The sequence below is a fragment of the Rhizophagus irregularis genome, chromosome 21 (genome assembly GCF_026210795.1).
Source record: "Rhizophagus irregularis chromosome 21, complete sequence".
In the NCBI taxonomy this organism is placed as follows: Eukaryota; Fungi; Glomeromycota; class Glomeromycetes; order Glomerales; family Glomeraceae; genus Rhizophagus; species Rhizophagus irregularis.
Window position 1 is genome coordinate 1,031,050 of NC_089449.1, and position 23,236 is coordinate 1,054,285.

General features: G+C 26.8%; 7 protein-coding genes across 7 annotated transcripts; all 7 read right to left on the bottom strand.

Annotated features, from left to right (window-relative positions):
• Window positions 1–2,209: 2,209 nt before the first annotated feature.
• OCT59_013667 (uncharacterized protein) lies at window positions 2,210–2,604 on the bottom strand (the record flags this gene model as incomplete). The annotated part of the gene is made up of 2 exons (XM_066141660.1): window positions 2,210–2,415; window positions 2,583–2,604. 2 exons carry the CDS (start codon window positions 2,602–2,604, stop codon window positions 2,210–2,212), a joined length of 228 nt encoding a protein of 75 aa, XP_066001777.1.
• Window positions 2,605–3,832: 1,228 nt separating this feature from the next.
• On the bottom strand, window positions 3,833–5,288 carry OCT59_013668 (uncharacterized protein; the record flags this gene model as incomplete). The annotated part of the gene is made up of 4 exons (XM_025314660.2): window positions 3,833–4,028; window positions 4,107–4,378; window positions 4,457–4,628; window positions 4,698–5,288. 4 exons carry the CDS (start codon window positions 5,286–5,288, stop codon window positions 3,981–3,983), a joined length of 1,083 nt encoding a protein of 360 aa, XP_025184662.2. The 3' UTR covers window positions 3,833–3,980.
• A 527-nt stretch (window positions 5,289–5,815) lies between these two features.
• On the bottom strand, window positions 5,816–7,261 carry OCT59_013669 (uncharacterized protein). Its single transcript, XM_025324729.2, has 4 exons — window positions 6,643–7,261; window positions 6,369–6,561; window positions 6,038–6,297; window positions 5,816–5,965 (listed from the first exon to the last, which is right to left on the bottom strand). Exons 1-4 carry the CDS (start codon window positions 7,219–7,221, stop codon window positions 5,909–5,911), a joined length of 1,089 nt encoding a protein of 362 aa, XP_025184661.1. The 5' UTR covers window positions 7,222–7,261; the 3' UTR covers window positions 5,816–5,908.
• A 1,235-nt stretch (window positions 7,262–8,496) lies between these two features.
• OCT59_013670 (uncharacterized protein) lies at window positions 8,497–9,781 on the bottom strand (the record flags this gene model as incomplete). Its single annotated transcript, XM_025314659.2, has 4 exons — window positions 8,497–8,553; window positions 8,625–8,875; window positions 8,946–9,126; window positions 9,203–9,781. The coding sequence occupies 4 exons, from the start codon at window positions 9,779–9,781 to the stop codon at window positions 8,497–8,499; spliced, it is 1,068 nt and encodes a 355-aa protein (XP_025184660.1).
• Window positions 9,782–11,635: 1,854 nt separating this feature from the next.
• Window positions 11,636–12,916, bottom strand: OCT59_013671 (uncharacterized protein; the record flags this gene model as incomplete). Its single annotated transcript, XM_066141661.1, has 4 exons — window positions 11,636–11,683; window positions 11,762–12,024; window positions 12,092–12,263; window positions 12,338–12,916. The coding sequence occupies 4 exons, from the start codon at window positions 12,914–12,916 to the stop codon at window positions 11,636–11,638; spliced, it is 1,062 nt and encodes a 353-aa protein (XP_066001778.1).
• Window positions 12,917–14,817: 1,901 nt separating this feature from the next.
• OCT59_013672 (uncharacterized protein) lies at window positions 14,818–16,094 on the bottom strand (the record flags this gene model as incomplete). The annotated part of the gene is made up of 4 exons (XM_025314658.2): window positions 14,818–14,865; window positions 14,944–15,194; window positions 15,266–15,443; window positions 15,516–16,094. 4 exons carry the CDS (start codon window positions 16,092–16,094, stop codon window positions 14,818–14,820), a joined length of 1,056 nt encoding a protein of 351 aa, XP_025184659.1.
• A 4,862-nt stretch (window positions 16,095–20,956) lies between these two features.
• OCT59_013673 (uncharacterized protein) lies at window positions 20,957–22,376 on the bottom strand. Its single transcript, XM_025314657.2, has 4 exons — window positions 21,788–22,376; window positions 21,517–21,715; window positions 21,174–21,448; window positions 20,957–21,100 (listed from the first exon to the last, which is right to left on the bottom strand). Exons 1-4 carry the CDS (start codon window positions 22,370–22,372, stop codon window positions 21,050–21,052), a joined length of 1,110 nt encoding a protein of 369 aa, XP_025184658.2. The 5' UTR covers window positions 22,373–22,376; the 3' UTR covers window positions 20,957–21,049.
• Window positions 22,377–23,236: the final 860 nt, after the last annotated feature.

Consider the following 23,236-nt stretch of genomic DNA (forward strand, 5'->3'; position numbering starts at 1 on the left):
AAGTAGGGTAAATAAAATAGAAAAGAATAAATAAGTAATAGAGAAAAGAAAGAAAAAGAAAAATCAAAAAGAGAAAAATAAAATAAAGAAATAAATACCAGTGAAATGATGTTATTACAGGACACTTGAGTTTGTGAAATATCAGAATAATCAGACATTATTATGAAAACAGTCGATTGTTGACTTCATAACCTACAAAATAGATTTTATCAAAAGTTAGTGAAAAATGTCATTACTGTATCGGTTGTTGAGTGCCTATGCTGGTCCTAAAAGGTGGCGGCTACCTATGTACCAAAAAGCTAAGTAGGCATGTCATCATCATAAGCACAAACCAGGGATCAACTGGAAACTCAAATCGATACACCACTTGAATGCACCTACTAGACACTTCTTACATCATAAAGGAATACCTACCAATACTAGATCCTCTAACATGATTGATATAATATCCAAAAAGTAGGGTAAATAAAATAGAAAAGAATAAATAAGTAATAGAGAAAAGAAAGAAAAAGAAAAATCAAAAAGAGAAAAATAAAATAAAGAAATAAATACCAGTGAAATGATGTTATTACAGAACACTTGAATCCACCTAAGCCGTCGTACTATTTTCAATTATGGTACGAATGAATTATATTTTTTCGGTTATGTTTGTAAGGTTAATGATGTTCGTTTATTTCTGACATTTTAACAGACTTCATAACCTACAAAATAGATTTTATCAAAAGTTAGTGAAAAATGTCATTACTGTATCGGTTGTTGAGTGCCTATGCTGGTCCTGAAAGGTGGCGGCTACCTATGTACCAAAAAGCTAAGTAGGCATGTCATCATTATAAGCACAAACCAGGGATCAACTGGAAACTCAAATCGATACACCACTTGAATGCACCTACTAGACACTTCTTACATCATAAAGGAATACCTACCAGCACTAGATCCTCTAATATGGTTGACGTAATATCCAAAAAGTAGGAAAAAAAAATAAATATAAAAAAATGAGTAAATAAAATAAAAAAGAATAAATTAGTAATGGAGAAAAGAAAGAAAAGAAAAAGCAAAAAGAGAAAACTAAAATAAAGAAATAAATACCAGTGAAATGATATTATTTCGCAACAGTTGAATTTGGGAGATATCAGACGTTATTACAGAAACGGTTTTGAGATATTTGATAATACCTGGATATTTATATTTGCATGAAAAAAAAAGTATTTATTAGTATTTGCATGATATGAAAAAATAAGTATTATTTGCGCGTGAAAAAAAAGTATATAGGTGAGTTACCTTTTTCCCGAAGGATGGAGGAATAGGAATGATGGAGGAGAGATGTATATTAAAAAAAAAATTTTTTTTTTGTACAATCTTTGTACTGTATATGAATCATAAAAAGTATAAATTTGTAATGATTGTTCAACAATATTAAAGCAAAAAAGACATACAATACGCACGGTTAATACAATTTCAACATAAGAATGACTCATGATTATATTGGATGAATTGGATGAGTCATGTTTGTCTTCATTTACTAACACAAGCCACCGATTTTATTGAGTATATCATAATCATTATTACTGTATATACATAAATTAAATACACTAGTAATACAGTGTATGATTACTACGTCCAATTAATCGGCTATGTAAATAAGATTTGATAGAAAAAAATGATGTTTTTGTTAAAAGCAAGATTCGGGTTCCGGCAAATGGCACGAGATTTGTGATGTATTGAATTTATATCCTAATTACTTAACCATGTTGCCAACAAGAATGGTGTCTACTACGAAGTACGAAGACGGTAGTCAACTATAACTACTGAAACAAAATCTCTTTTTTCCACAATTAAAAAAAAAAGAATAAAAGTTTTTTTCAACACGCTTTAAAAACAACTCTCTTGCAAATTTTGCATCGTATCGTGCAATGATTAGTACATTAACATTTAACAGACCCAAAGAATAATATGGATTCATTATTCACTAGTATTTGCTCCTCAGCGCGCAGCGAAATCGTTGTACGGTAAAAAAGCAAATATTTATAAATACCAGTTTTACCAATTTCTACTGATCATCAATTTTCCCGTATTCATTCTCTAATTCAGCTTCATATACTCACCCATTCTTCTTTACTACTTTGGATAGAGTCATTGAAGTCAATACTCAGTCGTTCTGGTGATCTCTCGTCCAGCAAATTCTATCTGAATCTGTCAATAGTATCTATGACTACATCTTCTGGGGATAACATTCAGTTAAAATCGGTTCTGTCTTCTCTTCCTTTTCCGCTTTACTATTATTCATATCAGCTGTCTTATCATTCGTGGAAGTTTGATCTTGCAACTTCGTTCCATCTTTTAAACGATTTGTAACATGTGTATGTAAAATCCCTTTCCAGTATGAACAATCCAGCTGTTTTCCTGTCCTTCTGGTATCTTTATAGACCTCTCTACATTTTCTTAATTACTCTTCATCCTTTAAAGCTCGCCAAAAATACAAGTTGCTTAACTCAAATTGATATCCATTTTTATGTACATCGTTTTGATAATTTTGTACGCTTTCCACTTGCATTTCTCCTTTATTCCTTTAAGATTTAACTCACCATCAAATCTTAAAATTATCATCATGAAAACTCAGTAAATTAATATCCACTCTTATTATAGTTTGATATTTTTGTTGCTTCTTAATTCGAATTCGTTTATATAAATGACATAAAGTATCGTTTTTGAATATCACGACTACGTAAAAATCTAACCTAACCTACTAAAGATATAGACCATTTAAATTATTAACGCTAAGATTAATTTGATGATTTTCTAATTTACTACGATTAATTTCCCAGCTTCCAACATAAAAATTTTGCAAATACAAATCACTATAAAAAAATAAACCAATAATTTCATTTTAAGGTAATAAAAAGGTTAATATCATAGTAAATGTTTAGTTACCTTCTATATTACTTGATGATGGAGATAAATTATAACTAGGTGCGAAATCTCTTGTATAAGAAATCTTAAGTGGTTTACCAGTACGTGTAATAGCAAATTTCGGTGTAAGAAGCTAATTCCTTTATTTAGATTAAAAATCTAATGATCCACAAAAACTTAAATTGTTATTCTTTTAAAGTTTACAATAAAAGATGTACTATACTACAATGCGGGTTTGGTTTTACCGACAACCATAATATCGACAGTCTACAATTCCAACACCAAAATCCCGATAAACCCAACCGATAGACACAAATCCTGACAGTTAAAATTCTTGACGGCCAAAATCCCAAAGTTTTTTTTTAAAAAAAAAATTATATAAATTTTATAAATTTTAATAATTTTAAAATACGGCAGCGCAGTATCAGGTCTTAATTTATCCAATATAAGTTAATGCAAATTAACTAACGTTACTATATTATAATGTATTGTACTTATGGCTTTAATTTTCCCGGAACACCGCTTAATTCGGCAAGTGGATTTACCACAACCCGTCTCCCGTTGTGAAGCAACGGGCAATTATTATATATGGCAAATTGGCACTATTACATAAATTAATATTTGATGAAAGAATATCGTACTATTTAATATATAGAATCTAAACGTGACAGTGAATCGATTTTATAAATAATCAGCAAAGCAATATGAAAAGATGAAAAACTAATTTTCATATATTAAGTCCAAGCGACATGCAAACCTCCCCCTAAATTCTAAGAAACTACTAACAGAATAGATAAAACGTTAAAAGGAAATCTTTCATATAAAATTCTTGAATTTTCTGCGCTACCAATAGTAATAATAAATGTTAAAATGTTAGATTTTTCTATTTAATTAATAACAAAACTTTACACATTTTCAATCAATTAAAAGGTAAAAAGTTTGTTCTTTTTTTATTGAATGATTCAAAAAAAATATGTAATTGATTCTTAAACAAAAATATACGCTATTGTATTAGTAATTTAACAATAATATAAATATATAAATAACAACTGATGAAAAACCAATTAATTAGTTTAATCATCTATGGTCCAAATGTATTGTTTTATAAGCTCAATACACCACTAAAAGATCAAAAGACAATATTATTTATAAAATTCTAAATGATGAGAAATTAAATCAAATAAAATTTATTTACTTACTTCATCATTTCCTCCTAAACTTTCATTATGACAAAAAACTTCTTGAAAATTATCATCACCAATAGTAAATCGAACATCATGACTATATAAGAATTCAACTTGACTGTGTTGAGTATAATGACCCCTATCATTGGTTGTTTTTTTAATGCTAAGATGAATAATATCATTTGACTTTAAATAACCTTGATGATTTTCAAATTTATTGTGATTAAATTTCCAATTCTCGACCCAATGAACACGAGTGCTATCGTAACTGATATTATTACAACTCACTAAAATAATAAATATAAATATATTACATATATTACTGCGATTTAAGAAGCAACATAAAATAAATTTTAATTTATTACCTTCTGTATGATTACTTGACGGAGATTTGTATCCAGAATATGTTCCAAGAAATTTATTTTTTGATTTGACGTGTTGTAATTTTATAGAAGTACTGGCGTAAGTAGCTAATTCTTTATCAAATTTAATTTTCCATAAAGAATTTAAACCAGGTTCTAGACTTCCTACAAAAACCTAAAAAAAAAAATATATTAATACTATTAGTAAAATATCAGAAATTCAGAATACACAAAATTATAATACCGTTTGGTGTCCGCTTCCAGTCCTATAATGTAAATCTTCAACTGAATTTAAATATTTTCCTGTAGCAACATGTTTTAAAGCTACAATAGAATCGTTTGTAATTAAATTTGATTCATAAACAACAAAATCTTCGAATTCTTTAACTAATTCGTTAAGTGAAGTTACATTTTTCATTTTCTCATAAAATTCATTTGAAATAGAATCGAAATGTTTCATTGGAAGTGATTTATAAAGATAATTTTTTTGTTCTTCTATATCATTAATTTCAGCGTTATAACATAATTTGAGAAAATCTGAAATAAATTTAGAAGTATCACCGCCTCTACTTTCAGGAATATATTTTAATGATTGTAATTTTCTTTTATTGGTATTTTTAAAAATCGTAAAAAAAATATCTTCTCTAAGTGCATTACGAAGTTTCTCAAGATTATCAATACCAGTTGGAAGTGATATAGTAGTGCTTACTAATGATATAGCAATTTCCAAATGATCATCGCTCGTATAATCTTTATTTATAAGTCTCAAATATTTTTGAATATCGTTAATCCATTCGTCTGGATGAATATTTCCATTATATTTCGGAAAATCCATTTTTTTTTTAAAAAAAAAAAAAAAAAAGTGGTACAAAGTAGATAGAAACACTTTGGGTAATGATTTTCCGAAATACGATATTTTTTATATTTTTTGAAATAGCTAGCCAAAAAAATACCGATTCTCACACAAAGATTTTCATCTCGCATCTATCATGTGATACGAAAGAACTTTAGATAAAAAAAATTATTCGTGGTAATAAATAATAGAAATTTTTTTTTTTCCCGATTAAGATAGTAGAATTCACTAATAATATTACATCCAACAAAGAAAATACAATTTCGCATAAATTTGTAATATTTTCGTAGATCACTTATCTTGTGAATATTCTAATCGTATTTTATTTTATCAAATTTTTGAAGATTCAAAATTTTATGCTTTCTTGCAAAACAACTACGCCATTTTCGTATCTGGTTAATAACTTATAAAAATTATTTCACGTACCGAAGAAATTCAATATTGTGAGATTATTTTCGCAATTTTATTATAACATAAATAACATTGAACAAATATAATATTTAAACAAATTAAAGGTTAAAAGCTTATTTTAATTGAATAAATGATACTATACAAGTTACAACTAACAAACAACCAACCAAATAAATTGATAATCAAATTATTCAATCAGTTAAAACATCTATGGTCCAAACATATTGTTTTATAAGCTCAATACACCACTAAAAAAAAGAAATAAAAGTTAAAATATTATAAATTTTAATAAAAATAAAGTAAAAATAAAATTTACTTACTTCATCATTTCCTCCCAATCTTTCATTATGACAAACAACTTCTTGAAAAGTATCGTTTCCAATAGTAAATTGAATATCATGACTACGTAAAAATTCGACTGGTCCATTTGGAGTATAATTACCTCCATTATCGTACAATTTCTTAACGCTAATATTAATAATATCATTTGATTTTAAATATCCTTGATGATTTTCTAATTTACAATGATTAAATTTCCAATTATCACTACAATATCCATGGTTAAGATTGTTACAACTCACTAAAATAATAAGTATAAATATTACTTTAGGTTTAATAAACAAAATGGGTAAACATATTTTAATTTGTTACCTTCTGTGTGGTTAGTTGAAGGAGATTTACAATAACAACAACGGTTATAACCGTCATAGTATATTCCAAGAAATTTATTACTAGATTTGACGTGTTGTAACTTTATCGAAGTATTGTTGTAAGCAGCTAATTCTTTACCAAATTTAATTTTCCATAAAGAATTTGAATCAGGTACTGGACTTCCTGCAAAAACCTAAGAAATAAAATATTATATATATGTTAGTTCTATAAATTATAACTAAATATTCGCATATACAAAAAACTATTATAATACCAATTGAGTACAACTTCCAGTTGTATAATTTAAATTTTCAGCTGAACTTAAATATTTTCCTGTAGCAATATGCTTTAAAGCTACAATAGATTCATCTTTAATCAAATTCGATTCTTCAACAACAATATCTTCAAATTCTTTAATTAATTCATTAATTGAATTCACATTTTTCATTTTTTTATAAAATTCGTTTGAAAAAAAACTCCTCATTGGAAGTGATTCGCAAAGATAATTCTTTTGTTGTTCTATATCATTAATTTCAGCATTATAACATAATTTGAGAAAATTTGAAATAAATTTTGAAGTATCACCACCTCTACTTTCAGGGATATATTTTAATAATTGCAATTTTCTTTTATTTGTATTCTTAAACACCGCAAAAGAAATATTATCTTTTAATGCATTGCGAAGTTCTTCAATATTACTAATTTCAGCTGGGAGTTTGATAGTGGGATCAACTAATGATATAGCAATTTTTAAAAATTCTTTATAATCAAGTTTCCAAATGTAGCGAAATTTTTGAATATCATTTATCCATTCATCTGGATGTATATTTCCATTATATTTTGGAATATCCATTTTTTTTTTTTATAAAATGGCAGTTTGTGGGTAGAAGCACTTCGGTAATAATTTTCCCGAAATTCAATATTTATATTTTAAACCAGCTAGCCAAAAAAATACCGATTCACCAAACAAGATTTTGATCTTGACAAATTCAGAAGTTGCATGCGTTTATCACATTTTTTAACATTATAAGCTTATTGTGTTACGAACCGTTTAAAAATTGATGGACGAAACTAACTATTAAAACTTTAATTCGTGAATAATTATAAATTAAAAAAAAATTTCTTTGCTCCAATTAAGTGATCTTTAAAAATAAAATAAAATAAAAATAATGGGTATTTTTTAAACTTTTTAGCAAAATTTATTTGTCTTTACTTTTTAATATGGCAATTTATAAATTCAGCTCGTTTACTTCAATGTATGTAAAAAAAAATATTTACCAAAAATATTTTCTAAGAAATCATCGGATTTGATTATTATAAAGTTTCACCGTAAGTGGGAAGTAATTTTTTACCAATTTAATTTTCGTAAAAAATTTGGAACTAATACTGGACTTCCTACAAAGCCTAAATTATTTAAAAAAATTTTTTTTTTATATTGTTATATCTACTTCCAGTTATATAACATAAATTTTAACTGAACCGAATATTTGTAATTCTCATTTTTTATTTTTTATAAATTTCATTTAATACATAACCATTCATCGGAAGTGCTTTACAATCCCAGGATTGTAACATAATTTGAAGTAACACTATTACTTTCGTGAATATATTTATATTTTAATGATTCGGTATTTTTTAAATATCGTAAATAAAAATATCTAGTTTCTCAAACTATTATTAATTTCGGTTGGAACTGAAATAAATAGTAGAATCCACTAAAAATATTATATCCTCCAAAGCCGCATTAGCTTCGTACTGTAAATCTTCTTTCTTTATATATCAAGAATGAAATTTTATAGTATAAAAATTTTAAAGAGAACATAAAATTACACTCGGGTTTAATTTCGAATTTATATTGAGCAGCATAAAAAATAATACGGTTTTCAACCTTTCGCTTGCCAATTTTTGCCGCGCCTAGCAATTAGAAATATATTAAGTTAAATATGTTTCATTAAAAGTGATCGTATAAGTTTGTTTGATCGCTTCTGCGAAATAACTTTGCGTAAATACAAATTTTAACGAAGATCTCCATAATTTATTACAAGCTGAAGAATTCGAAGATAAAACATATTCTAATATAACTAAAAATATACCCAACCAATGAATTACGGTAATAATCAAAATTTATTTAATAATGTAAAGTATCTATGGTCCAAATATGTTGTTTAATAAGTTCAATACGCCACTAAAAAAAAGGATTAATTATTAAATCTTAAATGATAAGAAATGAGGTTAAATAACAATCAATTTACTTACTTCATCATTTCCTCCTAATCTTTCATTATGACAAACAACTTCTTGAAAGGTATCATTTCCAATAGTAAATTGAATATCATGACTACGTAGAAATTCAACTCTATTATTAACATGCGATTTCTCAATACTAAGGTTAATAATATCATTTGATTTTAAATATCCTTGGTGATTTTCTAATTTACTATAATTAAATTTCCAATTTTCATACCAATAGCAACTAATACTAAAATTACTGATATTATTACAACTAACTGAAATAATAAATATAAATATTACTTTAGGGTTAATGAAAAAAATAAACTCAAATATTTTATTTTTTACCTTCTGTATGATTATTTGATGGAGATTTTCTCCAACAATTATAATCATAATTTGTTCCGAGAAATTTATTACTAGATTTGATGTGTTGTAATTTTATCGAAGTATTGTTGGTAGCTAATTCTTCACCAAATTTAATTTTCCATAAAGAATTTGAACCAGGTACTGGACTTCCTGCAAAAACCTAAGAAACAAAATATTATATATGTTAGTTCTGTAAATTATAACTAAATATTCGCATATACAAAAAACTATAATACCAATTGAGTACGACTTCCAGTTGTGTAACATAAAGTTTCAGCTGAATTTAAATATTTTCCTGTAGCAACATGTTTTAAAGCTACAACAGAATCATTTTTAATTAAATTTGATTCTTCAGCAATAATATCTTCAAATTCTTTAATTAATTCATTAATTGAATTTACATTTTTCATTTTTTTATAAAATTCGATTGCAAAATAATTACTCGTTGGAAGCGATTTATAAAGATAATTCTTTTGTTCTTCTATGTCATTAATTTCAGCGTTATAACATAATTTAAGAAAATTTGAAATAAATTTTGAAGTGTCACCGCCTCTACTTTCAGGAATATATTTTAATGATTGTAATTTTCTTTTGTTTGTATTCTTAAATACTGTAAAAGAAATATTTTCTTTTAATGCATTACGAAGTTCTTCAATATCACGAATTTCAGTTGGGAGTTTAATAGTGGGATCAACTAATGATATAGCAGTATTTAAAAACCCTCCATAATTTTTTTCCCACATGTAACTATATTTCTGAATATCAAGTATCCATTCATCCGGATGAATATTTCCATTATATTTTGAAATATCCATATTTTTTTTACAATAGCGTGAAAGTGGAGAGAGTCTACCGGCTTTAATTTCCCCGAAGTTCAAGTTATATGTTTTGGCATCGCCACTTACCAAATTCAGAAAATGTATTATCACAATTACATAACATCCAATCTCTACTAGACCAAAATTGATTTTGATCGCCATAAAGTAAATTTTGATATGATAGCAATAAACGCACACTTCATGAAACATAAAGTGTATTTTCGTAATAATTAACAATTAACCAACGAATTGGATCTGACGTCAAAAAACAGAATCACTAATCTTAATTTTTAAGCGATAAGAAATGAGATCAAATAAATTTAATTTCTCCTATTATTTCATTATGACAAATAATTTTTTGAAAAGTATTATTTCCAGCAGAAATAAAATTAATTTGACTATTTGAAGATAAACCTTATTACAGTTTTTTTTTAATGCTAAGATAATTTGACTTTAAATATCCTTGATGATTTCTAATTTACATACTTTCATTTCATTAAGAACGATTTCTAACATATGCAACTAAAATAATAAAAACAATTATTGGATGGGAAGGTAACATATCAGTCACTCCCGATATTTTTACAACCCTAATATATTATTACCTTAGATTAATAATCAAAATAAATTTTAATTTACTATTTTCTAATGATAGTAAATAGATATATCGACGATTTGTGCCATATTTTTAAAGTGATGTTCACAATACTATGAACCTGAATGGTTTGAATTTTTTGGATTATAAAAATTAACAAATGTAGTGTATAAATTTATATTGAACAGCTAAAAAAAAATAATACCGATTTTCAATTTTACGCTTATTAAATTCAGCATTTTTTTTGAACTGTTGCGTCATAATCGTATTTCTGAAGTTGGCATAATTAAAATAATTCAAGTTCATTATTTCTCTAACCCATACCCTGTAAAAAAGTCGATCTGTTTTTTATATTCCGTCTTTTTTTCCGTAAAAGGCTTACTATATCTACGGAATTAATAACCTTATATCACGGAATTTATCGAATCATTTACATTTTCCGTGAATGTTTACAGAAATAACGGATAAAATTTTTTATAGGGATGCTATAATCATAAAAATAAATTTCCATCAAATTTTTTCCATTAGGCGACACAATGTTAAAAAATTGGTTCTCGTTTCATGGATTTAAAATTTTGAAGTCGGCGGTCGGTATTTTTATTTAAAAATTTTGTATATTTGTAAGGTAAAAATGGTAGTCCCAAATTTTAAAAAAATTTTTAACTTTTTTTTTTTCTTTAAATAACCTGCTAATTATTAATATTAACAAAATTTTTTCTGTAAACTGAATTTTCTTAAAACTAGGTCAGCGGTTATGAGAGTCAATTTTTTAATGTTGTATCGCCTTATCAAAATCTAAACTCTTTTACCATGATTCTGTTGCAATTCCAAGGCACACTATTAAATATATTTCAGAATATCTTTTCACGGGTATTTTGATATAGATGTTTGATGAGGTACTATGTCTGATAACTATTAACCATCATTTTCGTTTACACTAATAATTCTCAAGACCAGGACTCTACGCAGGCTAACGAAGTCACTATTCAACAATTTTATGGGTCATAGTGAGCTTTTTGGTAAGTGGTTTTATAATTCTGTAAAATATAAGCGTGAAATTGTTTTATTGTGATTATAAACTCAAATCATATGTTAGTATTTACCTCGCATTAAATAATCTTTGTATGAATATAACTTGATTTATTTTTAATTCAAATTACTATCCAACCAATTGAGTAAATTTTAAGTTTAGCATAATTTATTGAAGTTGAAGAACTTGAATATGAAACTAACAAATGATTAATAATCAAAATTATTTAATCGTCTATAGTCCAAATATGTTGTTTAATAAGCTCAATACACCACTAAAAAAAAAATGAGGATTAATTGATAAATCTTAGTAAATGATAAAAAATGAGGTTAAATAACATAAATCTACTCACTTCATCATTTCCTCCTAATCTTTCATTATGACAAACAATTTCTTGAAAAGTATCGTTTCCAATAGTAAATTGAATATCATGACTACGTAAAAATTCAACTTTGTTATTATAAAAACTGTTCTCAATACTAAGATTAATAATATCATTTGATTTTAAATATCCTTGATGATTTTCTAATTTACTATTATTAAATTTCCAATTTTCATCCCAATAGTTACTAATATAGCCAACATTAATGATATTACTAGTACTATTACAACTCACTAAATAATAAATTAAATATATTACTGCGATTTAAGAAGCAATATAAAACAAATTTTAATTTATTACCTTCTGTGTGATAAGTTGATGGAGATTTGCAGCAGCCATAAATTCCAAGAAATTTATTATTTGATTTGATGTGTTGTAACTTTATCGAAGTATTGTTGTAAGTAGCTAATTTTTTACCAAATTTAATTTTCCATAAAGAATTTGGATCAGGTACTAGGCTTCCTGCAAAAACCTAAGGAACAATATATCATATGTTAGTTCTGTAAAATATAACTAAATATTCGTATATACGAAAAATCATAATACCAATTGAAATTTGTTTCCAGTTGTATAACATAAATTTTCAGCTGAACTTAAATATTTTCCTGTGGCAATATGTTTTAAAGCTACAATAGATTCATCTTTAATCAAATTCGATTCTTTAACAATAATATCTTCGAATTCTTTAATTAATTCATTAACTGAATTTACATCTTTCATTTTTTTATAAAATTCGCTCGAAAAATAATTATTCATTGGAAGTGATTTATAAAGATAATTTTTTTGTTCTTCTATATCATTAATTTCAGCGTTATAACATAATTTGAGAAAATTTGAAATAAATTTTGAAGTATCACCGCCTCTACTTTCAGGAATATACTTTAATGACTGTAATTTTCTTTTATTTGTATTTTTAAAAACTGTAAAAGAAATATTTTCTTTTAATGCATTACAAAGTTCTTCAATATCACGAATTTCAGTTGAGAGTTTGATAGTGGGATCTACTAATGATATAGCAGTATTTAAAAACCCTCCATAATTTTTTCCCCACATGTAATTATATTTCTGAATATCATGTATCCATTCATCTGGATGAATATTTCCATTATATTTTGGAATATCCATATTTTTTTTTACAATAGCGTGAAAGTGGAGAGAGTCTACCGGCTTTAATTTTCCCCGAAGTTCAAGTTTTATTATTTGGCATCGCCACTTACCAAATTCAGAAAATGTATTATCACAATTACATAACATCCAATCTCTACTAGACCAAAATTGATTTTGATCGCCATAAAGTAACTTTGATAGCAATAAAGAAAAATTTTTTAATTAAAGTGTTAAGTTTTCGCCGTCTCTTTACACACATCATGAAGAAAAAAAGTGTATTATTGTAATCTGAAAAATAATAATTAATAAACAACCAACTAATTAGTTGCCTTATAAAGTATACAGTCAAAAAAAAGAATTATTAATTTTAATTCTTAAGTGATAAGAGATGAGAACCTGTTACTTCATTTATGACAAACAATTTCTTGAAATGTATTATTTCCATTAGTAAAATTAATTTGACTACTTGGAGATAAACCTTTATATTAGGAAATGGCCAGAAATGACGTCATTTCTGGCCATTCCCTTTTCAATGCTAATATAATTCGACTTTGATGATTTCTAATTTATTATTATGATTAAATTACTTTCATACGATGTCTAGCATATTGCAACTAAAATAATAAAAACAATTATCGGATGGGAGTAATATATCAGTCACTCCGTAGAGGTGGTGACCGATATTTTTACCTCATCCAATAGTATATTATTACCTTAGATTTAATAATCAGAATAAATTTTTAATTTATTATTTTCTAATGATAGTAAATAGATATATCGACGATTTGCGTCAGATGTCAATCGTACTATTTTTTAAAGTTATGTTCACAATACTATGAATCTGAATGGTTTGAATTTTTTGGAATATAAAAATTAACAAATGTAGTGTATAAATTTATATTGAACAGCTAAAAAAAAAATAATACCGATTTTCAATTTTACGCTTATTAAATTCAGCAAATTTTTTTTGAACTGTTGCGTCATAATCGTATTTCTGAATTTCTGAAGTTGGCATAATTAAAATAATTCAAGTTCATTATTTCTCTAACCCATACCCTGTAAAAAAAGTCGATCTGTTTTTTATATTCCGTCTTTTTTTCCGTAAAAGGCTTACTATATCTACGGAATTAATAACCTTATATCACGGAATTTATCGAATCATTTACATTTTCCGTGAATGTTTACAGAAATAACGGATAAAATTTTTTATAGGGATGCTATAATCATAAAAATAAATTTCCATCAAATTTTTTTCATTAGGCGACACAATGTTAAACAATTGGTTCTCGTTTCATGGATTTAAAATTTTGAAGTCGGCGGTTATTTTTATTTAAAAATTTTGTATATTTGTAAGGTAAAAATGGTAGTCCCAAATTTTAAAAAAATTTTTAACTTTTTTTTTTCTTTAAATAACCTGCTAATTATTAATATTAACAAATTTTTTCTAGGTCGGCGATTATGAGAGTCAATTTTTTAATGCTGTGTCGCCTTATACAAAATCTAAACTCTTTTACCATGATTCTGTTGCAATTCTAAGGCACACTATTAAATATATTTCAGAATATCTTTTCATGGATATTTTGATATAGATGTTTGATGAGGTACTATGTCTGATAACTATTAACCATCATTTTCGTTTACACTAATAATTCTCAAGACCAGCTTTTTGGTAAGTGGTTTTATAATTCTGTAAAATATAAGCGTGAAATTGTTTTATTGTGATTATAAACTCAAATCATATGTTAGTATTTACCTCACATTAAATAATCTTTGTATGAATATAACTTGATTTATTTTTAAATACAAATTACTATCCAACCAATTGAATAAATTTTAAGTTTAGCATAATTTATAGGAGTTGAAGAACTTGAATATGAAACTAACAAATAACTAATAAATGAATTAATAATCAAAATTATTTAATCGTCTATAGTCCAAACATGTTGTTTAATAAGCTCAATGCACCACTAAAAAAAAGATGAGGATTAATTGATAAATCTCAGTAAATGATAAAAAATGAGGTTAAATAAAATAAATCTACTCACTTCATCATTTCCTCCTAATCTTTCATTATGACAAACAACTTCTTGAAAGGTATCATTCCCAATAGTAAATTGAATATCATGACTACGTAAAAATTCAACTTTATTATTATTATAGTATTTCTCAATACTAAGGTTAATAATATCATTTGATTCTAAATATCCTTGATGATTTTCCAATTTACCATGATTAAATTTCCAATTCTCGACCCAATAATTACGGTTACTAACATAATTTATATCATTACAACTCACTAAAAAAATAAGTATAAACATTACTTTAGGTTTAATAAACAAAATGAGCAAACGTATTTTAATTTGTTACCTTCAGTATGGTTATTTGATGGAGATCTAAAATAATCATAATAATATATTCCAAGAAATTTATTACTAGATTTGACGTGTTGTAACTTTATAAAAGTATTGTTGTAAGTAGCTAATTCTTTACCAAATTCAATTTTCCATAAAGAATTTGGATCAGGTACTGGGCTTCCTGCAAAAATCTAAGGAACATTATATGATATTAGTTCCGTAAAATATAACTAAATATTCGGATATATAAAAAATCATAATACCAATTGAAATTTGCTTCCAGTTGTATAATGTAAATTTTCAGTTGAACTTAAATATTTTCCTGTAGCAATATGCTTTAAAGCTATAATAGATTCATCTTTAATCAAATTCGATTCTGTAACAGTAATCTCTTCAAATTCTTTAATTAATTCATTAACTGAATTTACATTTTTCGTTTTTTTATAAAATTCGCTCGAAAAGTAATTATTCATCGGAAGTGATTTGTAAAGATAATTCTTTTGTTCTTCTATATCATTAATTTCAGCATTATAACATAATTTGAGAAAATTTGAAATAAATTTTGAAGTATCACCACCTCTATTTTCAGGAATATATTTCAATGATTGTAATTTTTTTTTGTTTGTATTCTTAAATACTGTAAAAGTAATATTTTCTTTTAATAAACTACGAAGTTCTTCAATATCACAAATATCATCAGGGAGTTTGATAATGGGATCTACTAATGATATAGCAGTTTCTAAAAACCCTCCACAATTTTTGTACCACATGTAATTATATTTCTGAATATCGTGTATCCATTCATCTGGATGAATATTTCCATCATATTTAGGAAAATCCATATTTTTTTTACAACAGTGTGAAAGTGGAGAGTCTACCGGCTTTAATTTTCCCCGAAGTTCAAGTTATATCGTTTTGGCATCGCCACTTACCAAATTCAGAAAATGTACATCACAATTACGTAACATCTACTAGACCAAAATTGATTTTGATCTCCATATCTCCATAAAGTCCATGGCAAATGACCCTGAATGACGTTCGAATAATGTCAGGTTTGAGTAGGGATGGGCAAAATGCGGAAATTTCATTTTATCACGCGCATGATGCGCATGATGCGCATCATGCGCATCATGCACATGATACACATAGTACTGTTATACAGAAAAAAAAAATACGATTTCTTTACAAAAAAATAAAATTTTTTATTATTTATTTTACTGAATTATTAACAAGATACATCAGAGTCATCAGCTTCATTATCATTAAAACTCTCTTCGTTTTCACTACTACTATTTACATCATCATAATCACTTTCTTCATTTTCGCCTGAACTTTGAATTTCGTCATCTACAACTCCCCCGTCTAACGAAGTATTTTTATCAAACCCGTTTGTAAACCCTTTCCATTCTGGCGTTTCTCGTGGCATTTGTAATCTATAATTGCTATAAATATACACTAATTTAAAGACACGATCAGCTCTCAACCGGTTTCGTTTTTTATCATGAATGTATGCAAATGCTGACCAATTTCTTTCAGACGCAGCAGATGATGTTGGAATAGATAAAACCTTTTTTGCTACTTGAGTAAGTTCAGGTGCAGAATCACTAAAATTTCCACTCCACCAAGTTATAGGATCAACATTATCAGAAGTTTCCCAAGCAAGTTTATTCGCAAAAACTCCAGTTTTTCTCCTATAATTCAAGATTTGTGTCCAAATAATTACTGCATTATCCGAATAATATTTTTGGATAAACTGCGAAATTCTATCCATTGAATTAGAAGTAAGATGGCAACCATGGAATGATGGATCAAGCAGATGCGCAACTTCCATAACAGGGTGGTAAATACTTTCCCACCTTTTTTTGATAATATTTTTAATACTCGTATTATTTCCGTTTATATCAAAAACATAAACTTGAGAAATTAAATTTGATTAGTAATAATTTAGATTATATTTACCAAAGAAAAAAATGATATTTTACCTGATGATTCTAATTGATTGTAATACCAATCTAATACTTTAGATAAAAAAGGTGTATCCGATTCAAACATAGAAATTCCAATAACAAGTTCGTTGAGAACTTTGAGTAAATTATCAACATCTTTCCAAAACCCATCATTTAATACAATACTTCTCATATCATCATCAATTCTAACAGTTTGATTACGTGATAATTCTGTTACCGTTAATTCAATAGCAAGCTGATTTACTTGAAGTGAATTAAGGCAAATAGCTGATGATCCCCAACGTGTTTTTACAGGTAATTTAAGTGAAATTTGCTTATCATAACTGGATCTTTGATATCGTTTCAGAACTGCAGCTGGAATTTGATGTGATTTGAAATATTTAACGATTTTCTTTCCATTTTTTATAGTACTATCCGCCCAAGGGAGTTTCATAATATCACCAATTAGAAGATTTAAGGAATGAGCTACACAGCCAAGGAAAACTATGTTTGGATATTTAATAGCCAAAAGTTTCCATGCTTTCTTCATTGAAGATGCGTTATCAGTAATAATTGCTGAAAGTTTGGAATGATCAATCTGTGATATAACTTTATCAATGTCGGCTGCAATATTTTCTCCTGTTTGTTTGATTTCACCAGTTTGATGAGCAGAGAAAAATACTGGTCTTGGCGTGGTAATTAAATAATTTGTCCAATGTTCTTGCAACATATTTGACCTAAAAATATTTATACAAGATATTTATAATGAATATATAAATAATAGTTAAAAAAAATATATCACCTACCATCCATCAGAAATCAAACAAATATAATCAGTTGATTTAATCAAATTATTTATTTCATCTTTTGTATCCTCATATACCGTGTCAAGTAATGTTGTTGATAAAGCTTTTCGTGAGGGCAATTTAAAACAAGGACGAAGTTTTTGAAAAAGAATTTTAATTGGTTCTAGTTCAGATAATGATAAGAATAATCCACATCGGTAAACTGCTTGTGCAAATAATAGTTCAGCTTCATTTTGTTCTGCTGAAGTTATTTTGTCAACAAAATTATTTATTGATTTTTGCGGTTGTTTCTTAATAGTAACAATATTATTTTGCTCTGTTGGTAAATGGGAATTAATACGTTGTTTTGCACTAAGTTTAAAATCTGGCCCAAAAAATCCTTGGAGAACTGTTATACTTGCACTTGAACAGGTTTTTAAATGTGCAATACATTTGTTAGCAGCAGCATTTAGTTCATGATTACAGTATTTGCATTGTGCACGGGCTTGCCGAAAACCAGCCACATGTCCAAGTTTATTAAAGTGAGCCCAAATAGGGCTAGTTGGAGGCATTTTTGAACTGATTGAACGAAGAAAAAAATTTTTTTTTGTGAAAGATCTAATGTAATACAAATTTATTATAAATTCCATTTTTGTTAATTTATAATTTTGGCCGGAGTTAGGGTGTAAAGTTTACCAGAATTACAACTTATAATTTATTACAAAATTTATCATGCGCATAATGCGCATTATGCGCAATGCATAATAGCAACACATAATGCGCATGGCACATCTCTAGGTTTGAGTCATTTAAAATTAATTCAGGCCAAATTTATGATGCCGGCCGGAATTACAATTTTATTGAAACATCATGATGTAATTTTTAAATGAGTCATTTGTCAGAAATGAAAATAACACGTGACCAGTCGTTTGAGCTCCGGCCATCTAGCAATAAAGAAAAATTTTTAATTAGAATGTTGAGTTTTTCGCCGTCTCTTTACACTTCATGAAGACAAAAAGGTATTTCCGCAAATATTGTAATCTGAAAAATTTTATTTTATTTTTATTTTTATTATATAGACGAGTACTGAGGAGATACAAAACAAGCAGACGCTATACTAATTAAAAGATAGACTATACTACATCTAGAAGTAACTACCTAACCCGTTAGCGTTACAAAGTAACGAGTCGTCCCGCCTTTTATTCCTCAAGGGACCATTAGGCGTAACCGGCCCGTCATGACGAACCAACAACAGCAAGAGACCGTAACCCTAAATTTAAAAAGGAAGATATTTTAAATGGACATAAAATTGTTCAAAATTATCAATACTAGATATACTGTATGTGGGATATATAAATGACCATAATGGGATGTAATCCGAAAAATAATACAAATAACCAACCCTATAAAAAATTTTGATCACGTGTCTGAGTTTCTTCGGAATAAACTAGAAAAATGATAGAGCAACGAATTAGTTGATTTAAAGTATCTATGGTAAAAAAAAAAAGAATTACTAATCTTAATTCTTAAGCGATAAGAAATGAGGTCAAATAAATTTAATTTCTCCTATTATTTCATTATAACAAACAATTTCTTGAAAAGTATTTTTCCATTAAATAAATTTAACGTCATGACTAAATAAAATTGATTTGACTATTTGAAGATAAACCTTATTAACAATTTTTTTATTAATGCTAAGATAATTTGACTTTAAATATTCTTGATGATTTCTAATTTATTGTTATGATTAAATTACTTTCATTCCGATAAGAACGATTTCTAGCATATTGCAACTAAAATAATAAAAACAATCATTGAATGGAGGGGTAACATACCAGTCACCCCTAAGGTGTGACTGATATTTTTACCTCATCCAATAACCATAGTATATTATTACCTTAGATTTAAAATTTAATTTACTATTTCTGATGATAGTAGGTGACGATTTGTACTGTATTTTTAAAGTGATAGTGATGTTCACAATACTATGATTCTATGAACCTGAATGTTTTGAATTTTTAGAATTATAGATTACTAACGCGAATATGTCACATGATCTATTATATAAATATAACTATTATCCATTAATAATTCTCAGTTAGTTCAGTGGTTATCCTATCAACGGTAATACAAATTATACAATATACACGATTTTTAAATAAAATCCTATTTATTATTATTTAAGTAAAATAATCATTTAAAAGAAAACTCTTAAAATTCTTAAATTTGGATTTTGAAATATTTAATTAACGATAAATAGGGTTCATCTCGTAATACAAAATGTATTGCGAACCAACTTGTTCTTATGGATAATAAATAATTAAAGGTGATTCAAACGTTTTATAGCAGATTTATTCTTTAAAATTCTGAATTCATATTTTTTTTTTGTTAATATTTGCTTCTTCTAAAGATCTTATACAGGTTCGACAAAATTCATGTCAAGTAAAGTAATTTAAACTCTGAATGTTTAACAGCTAAAAAAAATAATACCGATTTTCAATTTTCGCTTGTTGAATTCAGCAAATTTTTTTTTGAACTGTTGCGCCATAATCGGATTCCTGAAATAGGCATAATTAAAATATTTCATAATCTAATCACAAAAATAAATTTCCTTCAAATTTTTTGTTATACAAAATCTAAATTCTTTTTCCATTCTGCTGCAATTCTAAGAATTCTAAGGCACATAAATAATATTTCGGATGAATATCTTTTCATGGGTATTTTGATATAGAAGTTGATAAGGTATGTCTGATATGTCAGGTCCCTTCGCAGGGTACGAAGTCAAACACTTTTATGGGTTTTAGTGAGCCTTTTGGTAAGTGGTTTTTATAATTCTATAAGATATATTATTGTGATTATAGACCTCAAAGAATATGTTGTTCACGGCACATGAGATAATCTTTGTATGAATATAACTTAATTTATTTTATTTATAAATATAAATTACAATCCAAACAATTGAATAAATTTTAATTCTTTTCAAAGTTAAGCATAATTTATTAAAGTTGACTGAAGAACTTGAATACGAAACTAACAAATAACTAACAAATGAGTTAATAATCAAAATTATTTAGTATCTATGGTCCAAATATGTTGTTTAATAAGCTCAATACACCACTAAGAAGAGATGAGGATTAATTTTTAAATCTTAAATGACAAAAGATGAAGTTAAATAAATATTTCTACTCACTTCATCATTTCCTCCTAATCTTTCATTATGACAAACAACTTCTTGAAAAGTATCGTTTCCAATAGTAAATTTAATATCATGACTACGTAAAAATTCGACTGGTCCATTTGGAGTATAATCACCTCTATCATCGTACAATTTCTTAACGCTAATATTAATAATATCATTTGATTTTAAATATCCTTGGCGACTTTCTAATTTACTATCATTAAATTTCCAATTATCATTCCAATATTTACTAGAATTACTGATATGATTAGTACTATTACAACTCACTAAATAATAAATATAAATATATTACTGCGATTTAAAAAGTAACATAAAATAAAATTTAATTTATTACCTTCTGTGTAGTTATTTGAAGGAGATTTATAGTAACCATAATAACCTTTATAACCGCCATAGTATATTCCAAGAAATTTATTACTAGATTTGATGTGTTGTAACTTTATCGAAGTATTGTTGTAAGTAGCTAATTCTTTACCAAATTTAATTTTCCATAAAGAATTTGGATCAGGTACTGCTGGACTTCCTGCAAAAATCTAAGGAACATTATATGATGTTAATTCTGTAAAATATAACTAAATATTCATATATATAATAAATCATAATACCAATTGAAATTTGCTTCCAGTCCTATAATGTAAATTTTCAAATGAACTTAAATATTTTCCTGTAGCAATATGCTTTAAAGCTACAATAGATTCATCTTTAATCAAATTCGATTCTTTAACAATAATATCTTCAAATTCTTTAATTAATTCATTAACTGAATTTACATCTTTCATTTTTTTATAAAATTCGCTCGAAAAATAATTATTCATTGGAAGTGACTTATACAAATAATTCCTTTGTTCTTCTATATCATTAATTTCAGCGTTATAACATAATTTGAGAAAATTTGAAATAAATTTTGAAGTATCACCACCTTTACTTTCAGGAATATATTTTAATAATTGTAATTTTCTTTTATTTGTACTCTTAAAAACTGTAAAAGAAATATCTTCTTTAAGTGCATTGCGAAGTTTCTCAATAGTATCGATTTCGGTTGGAAGTGATATATTAGTATCTACTAATGTTTTAGCAATTTCCAAATAATCGTTAATCGAATAATTATTATTTTTAAGTTTCAAATATTTTTGAATATCGTTAACCCATTCATCTGGATGAATATTTCCATTATATTTTGGCAGGTCCATTTCTTTTTTTTTTATAAAATGGTGCAGAAGTGCAGGTCTATAGATAGAAGCACTTCGGTAATAATTTTCCGAATTTCAGAATTTATATTAAGGCAGCTACTAGCCAAAAAAATACCGATCCTCAAACAAGATTATAATCTTACCAAATTCAGAAGTTGCATGCATCCATCTATTCCATCTATGAGGGACAGTTTTTTTTACTAGCCTGATCTCTATTTGTCACTACTGCATTATATGTCACCTGTACTACCACGTTTAAAGTACTATTTATATTGTGACAGGGTAGTGTGGTAAGATTCCCCAACTTATAGTGACACGAACCATAAAAATTAATGAACGAAGCTAACTTAAAAAAGTTAATTCGTGAATATTAAATTTTTTGGGCGATATTGACCTAGAATTGGTTATTCGATATATCGATATACCGAAGTACTATTCATTGAGTTCAGTCGTTAAATGGTTAAGGCGCTAGGCTACGTGAACCGTTAAAAGGGCAAACCTCTAATAATATTCGATATTAATAACATTACTTACCGTATAGCACTGACTAGAAGTCACCCTCTCAGCGTAACTTTTTTTTTTTGATTAAAACCCGGGTACAATTCAATTTTTTAAATAAAGATAAATTGATATAGACCGGGAATTTTATCATTAGTAATCATTTTTGGTTAACCGATATTTTATGGATATTGTACGAATGTATGGTGCTGTATTTACTGGTTACCAATGTAATAAATTTTATCATACACAATACATATCTATACTAGGGAACGGTAACCGTTGGGAATCCGGAGCGAAAAGCGAAATTATTAACCTTAATTAAACTTAATTAAACACAGGTAATTCGAATAAAAATAATATAGA